The 11,656-nt window shown below is 34.9% G+C and overlaps 1 protein-coding gene across 1 annotated transcript; it reads right to left on the bottom strand.

The window, feature by feature from the left end:
- Nucleotides 1-463: 463 nt before the first annotated feature.
- On the bottom strand, nt 464-4,366 carry LOC133834662 (WD repeat-containing protein ATCSA-1-like). The gene is made up of 8 exons (XM_062264338.1): nt 4,031-4,366; nt 3,462-3,882; nt 2,789-2,967; nt 2,173-2,413; nt 1,495-1,649; nt 1,290-1,379; nt 932-1,003; nt 464-815 (listed from the first exon to the last, which is right to left on the bottom strand). Exons 1-8 carry the CDS (start codon nt 4,178-4,180, stop codon nt 774-776), a joined length of 1,350 nt encoding a protein of 449 aa, XP_062120322.1. The 5' UTR covers nt 4,181-4,366; the 3' UTR covers nt 464-773.
- Between the last annotated feature and the right edge of the window lie 7,290 nt (nt 4,367-11,656).

The following is an 11,656-nucleotide window of genomic DNA, read 5'->3' as shown; positions in this document are numbered from 1 at the left end:
TTTTTCTATTTTTATTTTATTTCCATTGTCAATTTCTTTTTAAATATTATTGTATTTTATATATATATTATGTAATCATGTAAATATATATGTTAACCTTGTGTATTTAGATGTCATGTATGTAAAAATGATTGATATAAATATTTATGGATACTATAAAACTATAATTCATTCTATTATATATATATTTTAGAAATAGTGAAACATTTTTTATTAAAATTAATAATATTTCACGAATGCAGTTTAGTAATATAAGATTTGATTTATTTATTTTACATAGAAAACAAGTGAATGCACGCCCTATTATATTGTTTTATTGTCCAAGTTAATCTTGTGGATGAATGTGCCCCTTTATTAGATGGCAATGAAACTTTCCCAATGGAAGAGAAACTCATGCTAGCCATGTTTTACTCTTTCACAAGAACACTTGTATGTAGAAGAATGCATGAATCAACATCTCAAGTGCACAATCAAACTTCTATATTATAAGTGTTAAGTTTTACAAAACATAGAGTATTAATCCGGGAACTACGATGACTTGTGGCAAAAAAAAAAAAAAAGAACATGGAATATTATAGAAAGAATGGGTATATAATTATATATTTACGTAAAATCCAGCAAAGGGGGAAAACTTTGAATGGAACGTGTTTATTTCCACATGCTAAAGAAAAATTTCACTGACGGCACTTTGACTGGAACGCATGATGTTTGAAGTTGTCTGACTGTCAAAGAGCTTTGTTTTGGTGAAAGAGGCAACAACAGAGCAAGCAATGTCAGTCACTCCAATTATCCTGGTCCTCAACAGGTCCTTCATCCTGCATTTCGATCCCAAAACCAACAAATTGTATGATACTCACTAAGCAGTTAACAAGAATGATAAAGCTATGATACAGAACAAACAATAGAGAAGTAAAAATATTATTTGGTGTACCATTTCATCAGGAAGCAATCTAGACGGTGACCAGACAAGAATTTGCCTATCATTGCCACCTGTAAACAACTCCTGCATGGAAGTATTGTGGAAAAAATTCCAGTAAGCTTTCCGAGGAAATGTATCATTCTAACTCTACAAATCAGGATCAGATTTAATTTTTCTGAAGTCTTATTCCTTCTTCCCATTACTCTTTCTCAATTTCATGAAATGTTTACTAAAGCATCAGTAATGTTTCCAAAGGGAGAATAATGCGTTCATCGATCTTATTCATGATGGTCAAAAACATATGTAGTAGATTCACTGCCCTTCTACTTCATAAAGAACAAAAAATAATTTAAGAGTGCCAAGCTTTTACCTGATCCTGAGAACTGAACCAGCAACAGTTTACGGATTCATAGTGACCACAAAACGTCAGGGATGTCGTACCTGACCACATATCAAATGCCTGAAAATCCAAAATCCAAAACTCAAACTTATAATTTGCAGAAAAATGGGTATTTGAGAATATTTTCATATTGCTTGAAGTAGAATTGTTTAAAAAATCAGTTGGAGTAAATGACCTTCACAATTTTCATGCATGGAACAAAAACAAGGGATGGATTCTGACTTGTAGCTAACTGTATTGGCTTGCTGGTTTGCAGGCGTACAGTTTCAAAGTTCACTAGTGTATTACGGCCAGATTCAACGTCCCACAACCTTAATCTTGAATCAGAACCTGAAGTAAAATGAAATTTCATGTCAATCCATTCTAGTTGCTCCAACAACCATACATAAAATTGTACACGTGTGAAACAATTAAGAAGTAGTGCTGCAATAATGAGTTTTATAAGCATCACTGATGTAAAATTTTCACCATCGCAAATACCATTATCGAAAATCTTCTGCAGTTTGCAATGCGGACTCAGATGAGTGCATCTTTAGCTCACACTGTGAAACAATCAAACAACTATATATTTTGTCTACGACATCACTTAATATTCTATATATTTTTTTTTTCCTTCGAAAACAAGATATTAGATATGGGAGTATGAAACTACTAGCGAAAGGAACTAATACATGTGTAAAAAGGGTATATAAATTGAACTCCATATTCCGTCAAATTAACAAGTAGGAAAAAATTAACTAGATGAATCTAGTTAGTCATTTCTCCAAACCAAAACTGAAACACCTAAATCATATCAAATGATATTTAACACACTAATATAAATACGAATGTTGAGCACTAAAGTGAACCCAACCTGCGCTCAGAAGATACATGCCATCTTCAGTAACTTTTAATCCAGTTACAGCACCGTAATGAGCAGTGGCACGATCCTGAGTCGACAACATTCCAGGATGTAATCTCTGCCTTAATGGTCCTTTCGCAGAAATTTTATTAATAGGTGACAGCTTCATACTATTACCGTTGGCAGCTTTCTTTTGTGCTGCTCGGCTTTTTACTGATGAACTTGGAACTATGGTGGACTTTGATGTAGAAACCTTAAAAGAAATACAAAAAAACATTATAACTATTTTCTTCTTTATTTACTATCAATAAATTTATTTCATTTTTGGAGCACAGCTCTCACAATTGAAATAAAAGCTAATACTTAATAAAAAGCAGCAAATGTAAACATTAGAATAATGATATATGCAAGAGCATGGTGAAAAGGGCTAGAAAATTTTCTCCGGTGATAAATGGTTATGCCCAACCTAATAAACAAAAAGGTTATAATTTACAAAAAAAAAAACAATTTTTGAGGAGAACCCATCCCCCAAAAAAAGTAATAGAAAGTTGACATGATTGATTAGCACCGGAAACAAAAGCGAGAAAGATAGGTTTGGGCTACAAAAGAAACATGAGAGAATGAACACCTTATTAGCAGCAGAACGTTCCAATATGGGTGGGCGTCTCCCAAGCTGAGACTGGGACTGATCTAAAACAAGAAAACATCCTGCACGTCTAATGTCCCAAAACCGTATTGCACCATCACACCCCCCGGTAACCAAAACCCACTCACTTGAAGTAGACCATTCCACCGTCATCACACCATCTACAGTTAAAAAAATAATAGAATCCGCTCATGAATGCAAGAATTATATAGTTAAACATATGTTTGATAGATACAGAGAAGTTCAGAAGCTATAAAAAGAATATAATTCACACAACTACACTTTAGGCCAGCCAACTACTAGCCTAGTGGTGAGCTTGCAACAGGGTTTCATTATCATAAACTTTGAGCTGATCTTAGCTACTTCATTATGTCAGTGAATAAAGCATTTGTCTCAAAGTACGAAAACAGCCAAGGAAAGATGAAGATTTGTGACAACTAGCAAAACTTTCCAACGCAAGAAAAACCCAAATGGAGTAATGGAACTTTCTTTCAAAAGAAAAAAAAAAATCCATGTAAGAAAACTTTCATAGTTATGAAATGTGAACTTTGAATTATCTTACGTTAGTCATTAGAATGAAAGAGATCAAGCTATATACAAAGATTACGGTACGAATAGGGCAAAAGTGAAAGAAACTGAAACGAATTAAGCATACCACGGTGACCGGAAAGTGTATGAGCAAATGCCCCTGAAGCAATATCACAAAGACGAACTTGAACATCTTCAGTTCCAGCAGCAATCAACATGTGGGATGTTGATAAAGAAGACATGGCAGTCCTATAAACCTTTCCAGGCATCTTAAAAGTATTGACTACTTGCGTGGTGTTTGTATCCCAAACGTTAATATGATGGTCGAAAGAACCAGTGATGAACAACCCTGTGTCCACAGGATACCATATGGCCGAGGAAACAGCATACTTGTGACCATTTTCATGGCTCTTGTCAACCACGAATAAACACTTATGCTTCGCTATAACTCCACCTCCTTCAAACTCGGTAGCACGTTGGATATCGTAAACGGCAATTGAAGCATCCGAAGAACCCGACAACAAGTATCGGCCCTCAGTCAAATCGACCTGGTTTCATGATTCAAAAGAGCTGGGCATCAAAGGTTTGCCTTCCTCAACAAAACCAGAATGTTCTTATTGAAAAGGAAAGGAAAAAGCTTGATGGGTCCGCACAAATGGTGACAATAGAAAAAAGGGAAGAAAAAAAATAGTTTACCTGAAGAGAATTGATAGAACCTCTATGAGCTGAGACGATATCTTTGTGATTGGATAATTTGAGCTTCTCAACGCGGTTCCACTTAATGCGATTCGCGAACCGATTTGGGCGAGTTTTGCCCTCTTCTCTGTCTCCGATCTCCCTCCACATTTCCGGAGCATCTTCGTCCTCGCGCACGGCGGTCTCACTCTTTCGCGCACACACACACTCTCTCAGTCTCTCTCTTCTCTCAATCTGAGATTTTCTCTTAGGCAAATCAGTCTCTGGTTGGTTTCTATTGTTTCTAATTCTGGTGGAAACGGAATCAGGATTCGTCCATTACTCGACTCTCAACGGGGATTTGACTTATCGACAAACACATAACAACACAGACCAAAACGACCAAACATATATAAACGGCATTCAAATATAATAACGACACGAATGTTTTTTTTATATATAGTACAAGTATTACAATTTTCATTAATTCAAGTTGAAGTATAAAGAATTAAAATATTAACCCAATCCAAATATAAACACAAGTTCACAATGGAAAGAAGAGAAATGGTATGAAACTCACTAAAAGTGTATAAAAAAACAAAGCCCATATAAAGAAAAATACAGTCAAATATGTATCAAATAAGCAAGTTAGGGCATAACATCGATCGGTTTGAGTGGTTTTTTTCTATTCTAAAATCCAAATTTTGATTTTTTGTTTGGATTGGTGCGATCCAAAAACTGACCGACCTACTTACAATACCAAAAAACCCGACCAATTTAGATCGCGGTTTGGTCGATTAATTTTTTAGGAAATTTAAGTTAAAGAAAATGTAGATTATTGGAATCTTTTTTTATCTTTTTTTTAATATGAAATTGAACCATTTAATTTGTTAACTTGAATATTTTAACTTTAAGATTTGAAAACTTAAACACATGGTTACAATGGTTCATCCACAAATTTGGAACCTAAGCATATTGGGTCGGTTTCGGTTTGTACGGTCGGTTTGCAGCCAACTTATAAACTGACCGATTTAATATCAGTTTTTGCCAAGGCGGTTTCAGTGGTTTTTGGTTCTGTCGGCTTTAGTTTTTTCAGTGTTTGGGCAGTCTGTTTGAACGGTTTATCAGTTTTTGGATTTTTTTTGCACAGCCCTAAAGCAAGTAGGTGGGTATTAAAATCTCGACACTGGGTTACAAAGTCGAAGATGACACAAATAATTAAGACCTCATTTGACTGAGCTTTTTTTTAAACTGTAATTTAGCTCTGGAACTAAAAAGAAGATTTCTGAAAGTGTTTATTCAAAAGTTCTTTTGGAGAATTAGGGTTCTCTATCTTATTCCAAACGATCTTGTGAGAAACTATTTTCCTAATTATACTCATTTTTAGCGTAATAATGTGACAAAAATATGATGACCAAAACCCAAGGAGGCATTGTTCGCCACCCAGAAACACTTGGTCACCCGAGCTTGTTCGCACCTCTGAAGGACTTGTCTGGTTGCGTGACATATCGCTTGGTCGCCAATGGATCACGTAGTTAGGGTGTAATTCTATATTTCTACTTATTAGTCTAGTCGAATGTCAAAATAACTTCGAGATTTGTAGGATTTATCCATTACAAGTAATAAGTGATTTAACCACTCTACGTAACTCCAATATCCACTATAACTAGGGGGAGTAAAGATTTGATTATTTTTTAGATTACTTCTCTAGCCAAAACCATTCATTCTCTCTGTATTTAAAGTCATTCAGCTACCATTTATTCCGTTGATTTAAGTTCATTTGATTTGGTGGCTGTGGAGTTAATAATAATAAAAGTAATTAAAATGGATGTAGGTCAATTCTTAGGATCTAAACACTATAAACTCTCAATTCTATTTTTTCGCATTTATTATTCTCTAAAGTGTGTCAATATTCTTATCACTTCAATTAATTTTGACTAAAATATGAGGCAACACTAATTTACTAACTCATAAAGGAACATTTTTATTGATTATCCAAATATTTTAAAAATAATTTTTTATTAAAATAATATTATATTATAATTATCCAAATAGAATAAGTAAACTTAAACTTTTATTTATCTTATACTTTTAATATAAACAAAAGTAAAACCTTTATCAAATAGGGTGCAAGACAACAAAGAAAGGAGAAAGAAAATATCAAATATCAAATTTGGCAAATTTGAGGAAATATAGTTAATGAGCCCCTTAAGTAAAAATGTAAGTTCCACTTTTATAATTTTTGAAAACTAGTTGGAGACACGTGACGCATGCACGTCCCACGTAATTAAATTTTATTTTGTTTAATTTTATATTTAAGAAAATAAATAAAGTAGGACACAAAATATTTTTTTATCTAAAAGGTCGGACATAAAATAGAGATGATGTATGTAGGAAAGAAAATAATTTTTTAATGCTTATACGTATTTAAATAAGTATTGGCATATATATAAGCTTTTTTTATGCATACATATAAGTTTTTCTTTATATGCATTCAAGTAATAAAAGTACATAAGATTTAGCATTGCTTAAAGTTTTTTAGTATTCATATAAGTATAAAAAGTGTAGTATTATCGTGGGTTTATATTCTTTTGGATTATGTCTGTGTTTTGTCACATTATTTATTTGAACCTGTGTTTTGACAAATTCATTTTTAGAACTTTTGTTTTATAAAATAGTTCAAATAGACTCATAAACTTAGTTTTTATAAAGAAAAAATTGAATATAACAAAACAGTTGTTAGACCGAATAATTTTGTTTTTGTTGTAAATTGTTAGTTTGGTGAATGTTGACGGTGAAATCTCGTCAACGAAATCAGGACGGAAAACTCAAAGATAAGTATGAAGATATTTAGATTTAGATAAAAACTTAGAATAAGCTTAAGGAAAGGTAAAACACAGATCAACAATGGAGTAAGCCTTTGTATATTGCTCAATAGCCTGAGTGTACAATGAGTTTTTCCAACCCCTTTTCTGGAGGGGTAAGGATCTATTTATACTGGAGCTCTAATGGCTCCTCATACATTGTGGTCCCAGGGGACAAGACTATACATAGGTACATTGTCTGGGTAGTGGCACAGGTCGTGGTGGAGCAGAGAGTCATGGTGTCGGCCTGGCATGTGGTCAGAGGTGTGCACATAGTACTTCCATTCTCTGTACCTTCACCACGTGCATGATATAGATGTCAGGGTCACGCTTCTGTCCTCCTCATGGTCATATGTCCTGCACCCGTACACGTACGGGTACTTTGTATCTGATGAATATGTTGGTGCGTGGCGTCTTGGGGGACCACGGGACCATGGTGGTGTGAGGCCCCTGCACATGGGTGCGCGAGGCCCTTGCACATGGGTGCGCGGGGCCTTGATGCCCAGGTGCGCGAGGCCCTTGCACATGGGTGCACGAGGCCCTTGGTGTGTGGCCGACATGTGTTTAGTGGAGGCCATGCCTCGCGAGGCCCCTAGGCGCGCAAGACGCTTTAGGGGGGCGCGTGACCATGAGCACGCGAGGCCCTAGCACATGGGTGCACAAGGCCCTTGGTGCGTGGCCGAGGGGTGTTTAGTGGAGGCCATGTCTCGCGAGGCCCCTAAGGGGGCGAGACGCTTTAGGGGGCCACGTGACCATGAGTGCGCGAGGCCTTGATGCCCAGGTGCGTGAGGCTGGTGGTGCGAGGCACCTAGGTGTGCAAGGGCATGACATCTCGCGAGACCCTTTGGTGCGCGGGGGCGTGATGTCTCGCGAGGCACTTGGGTGCGTGAGGGCGTGGTTGGCCGAGGCATGGAGGGCCTCGCTATGCGAGGCTATGTGACGCTTGGCCGAGGCACGGAGGGCCTCGCTACGCGAGGCTGGGTGAAGCGTAGGGCGCCTCGCTACGCGAGGCTAGGTGACGCCTGGCCGAGGCACGGAGGGCCTCGCTACGCAAGGCTGGGTGTGGCATAGTGCGGGACACCCTTCTAGGCATGAGACCCATCCGAGGCATGAAACACCTTGATGGCGTGAGGCCATTGGCCTAGGGAAATGCTCACCTATAATTTCCATACTTCCATCAAGGAAAGCTTTAAGAGAAATTATTCCATATTCACAAGACCCATAGGTCCGAGCCCAATAGCATGAATGCCCAACCTTTAATCACGTGGCCTAACCAGGGACCAGAGGTTTTTTCCTTGGTCAATTTTTTGGCATCCACAGTGAATTATTTGTGATTTTAGTTTAAAAAACTTTGACCTAAATTGAGTTTAAGGTTCTATTTAAACAATTTTACAAAACACAGGGTCCAAAAAGTAATTTATCAAAATACAAAATCCAAACATATAATGAGACAGAACACAAGGTCTAAAAAAATATAAACCATATTATCATTGGTTAAGTTGACTGTTAGAATTGATGATTTGGTCGCTTCCACCTTCCATTTGATTGCCATTTTCTTGTATTGTTGAACTTAATAATTCTAATGATGCATCAAAATACAAATTCCAATCGAAGAATATTTTAAATTTTCATCAAATATAAAAATAATTATGTGAGGCATTTAATGGAATAGGCTTTGTGCATAAAATTTAGTTATAGTAAGGAGATTTTGGACGCATGCTTTTCCTATGGGAGCAGACTCTCGGGACCCACCCCTAATGGGGGCAGGGATTCCCTATCTAAATGAGAACGATGCGATGATGTGGATAATATTTCGTCCTCATATTTTAAATGAGGCAGGGATGGGAATGACATTCCCCTTCTTTGGTCGAGGCCCGTTTAAATTTTTTATTTATTTCTTAAAAATATTTGTATATATTTAATATCTTTCTTATGTGTTATTGTAGTGTATTAGTTATTTTTTAAAAAATGTTTTAAATTTTATTTGGGATATATTTAATATTTTAATTTATAAATATTGGGTAATTGATGCGTGCGTATTTTATGCGCTCATTTACCATTTTTTATTCTTGTTTTGGCTAATTTTTCTTAAGTTTTTGGTTGGATTTGATGTGTTTCATTTAAGTGTGTAGGAATGACTTTAATTGATGATTTTGTGATCATTTGGAAGATCTACAAACCAAAATTTGACTATATTTCCATCATTTTCTTGGAGAGCTTGTGAAATAAAAAGTGGTAGTTCTCTTTCTCCACTTTCTACAACATTTTGAATTGTCACATTTGATGTTCAGGTGAAAAAGTTATGCATGTTTACTGAGCAAGAGCAAATAGGGAGAAAAAAAATGAGTATGAGGCAACACGTCGCCTAGTTACGCATAATTTTCAAGATATTTATATTTTCACACGTTGTCACTCAAATTCAACCATATGTTGGTCAAGGACGGTTTTAGAGGCTAGGGCACACCCAAAAGACGTATAAAAGGAAAAATAAACATAATTTGAAGGGGAGAAACACATTGGAAGCATAGAGGGCAAGATTCAAGAGTTTTTCAACATTATTCTTCATCTTTTCTCTTCCTTTTGTTTTTCTTAGATATTAAACAATATTTTGAGATTATGAACCACATGATGTGTGGCTAGTTTTCTTATTTTATAGTTGTAAATGGATCTCTTACTATATGGTTCTTAATTTTATGATTTAATGCAAAGTTTAATTTAATATTGTTGGGAATAGTGCCCTTAAGCAATTGTAGTTGACAATGGTTTTAATAAAATGAATAAATGAATTGAATTATTGTGTATATGTGGCTTATGTACTATATTATTGTTAATAATATTAAGTAAATATCAAAAAATTCACAAGTTCATCTATGTGGTCTTAATCTCATATTGGTATGAGAGAATTGAGATTGAGATAATGGACTTAAATAGTTCGCAGTAAAATAAAGTTATTGAATCTTTAGATTAATTACTGCTAGAATGATCCACTAGTATTATGAATATATGTGACATAGATCCGGGTTACTAGTATAGTAGGACACTTTAGTGGAGATACTTTGCATACTGAGAGTATGTAGAACTGGACTAGATGTAATTTGATAATACTTGTTTAAATACCATTTCGTAGTTTATAAAACACATCAACTGATGATCATATACAAACTGATATTAATCCTGAAGTTACTATGAACTCATATATATGTCATTTGATCTTTTGATTCATGCATTACAGTTTGTCAGAATGATCATGCTAAGAACTATTGTTTTGGGGACTCAATGATGTATATGGCTGGGGACATAGCTTAACAGATATGGAATCTATACCTTCTTATAGATTGAATGATGGTTCCCTATTGGGTTGGCTATTGGAACCGAAAAGGTTATTGACGTCAAATTCATAATCAGATTATGAATTAACCTTCACTAGTAAAGTCAATGGTGCACTAAGAATCAAGATATAATTAAAAGGGTAAAACAATAATTTTATTCCCACTTAATTATGAATCATCAATAGATGATTAATTTGTATGTAATGATTATATCAATGGACACTTTATGATTACAATAAAGTACTCAATAAATATATGTCTTTAATTCTCAAGAGTGTGGTCTCATATTTATAGTGGAGTAATCATGAAATTAATAAATATGATTATTAAATCAAAGAGTCTTGGTTAATAATCTATTATTTATTGGAACTTGGAATTATTGGTCCATAGGTCCTCGGGCGGCTCTATCAACACCATTCAAGGTAAGAGCTGATACAAGGGTCAAACTGTGAATGAGCTATTTGAGAGAATATTTATTCTTCGGGATAAATATACAATTATGTGATCATTGAAGTTGCACAATTTATTATTGCATTAATGCAATTTTTGAAATTGTATAGAAATAAAAGAAGTTGATTTTAATCAATTATTTTATTTAAGTGAGAAATGATAAATATGGATTGTCAAAATTAGTTTTGATTATCATATTTATTTAATTAATAATAAGATGACAATGAAAATTCAAATTTTGAATTTTGAATTTTAAATTTTAAATTTGAAATTCAAATTGTTATTTTTTCCTTAAAAATATGATTCCTTTTTTGAATTTAAAATTATTAATTAAATAAAATAAATATGTATGAAAAAATCAATTCCCCTTATTTTAGGGAAGTGTTACACTCATAGGGTTTCCCGGACTGCCATATGCGTGTACCACTTCTGATAATGATCAGTTATTGGTTTTTTATTTTATTTATTAATTAGTAACATTTTGAAAAATGTTTTAAAATGGAATGTAAGACTTTTGTTACACCCAATTTCGAGAATGTAAATTTTGATCTCGAAAGCCAGGGTCGTAAGGTGTAAGCTCGAAATAAGTAGATTCGTCATATAATCAACATTAATGAGAATATCAGGGATAGTCTCACTGAGTATTAAAATGACGACGTCGGAATTGGTGAGCTCGAAGGTGTTCAGAGGTTACAAGTCGAGCTCGAAGCTACAATGACAAAGGTTCAACACTTGTATAAATCTCTTGGTTCATCTTTTACCATCAGACAAGATGGTTCGAGTTTGGGCATTGTGAGCTCAGAGAGGATGGTCTCGACAAAGTTACTTGATAAGACCGAGGCAAACCGAGCTAGCAAGCTCGTGATGATTGTTGATCTCGAAGGCATTCAAATATTCGAGGTCGATAGCCAAGTGTGAACATAGTTACTGTTTGAGAATCCCTATATCTAAGGGATTGGTTGTAATCTGTTATTAAATATCGAATATCATGGGATTTATACACA

This window comes from Humulus lupulus, chromosome 5 (genome assembly GCF_963169125.1).
Source record: "Humulus lupulus chromosome 5, drHumLupu1.1, whole genome shotgun sequence".
NCBI classification, from domain to species: Eukaryota; Viridiplantae; Streptophyta; class Magnoliopsida; order Rosales; family Cannabaceae; genus Humulus; species Humulus lupulus.
Note: the sequence above shows the minus strand (reverse complement) of the source record. Positions and strands in the feature narration are given on the sequence as shown.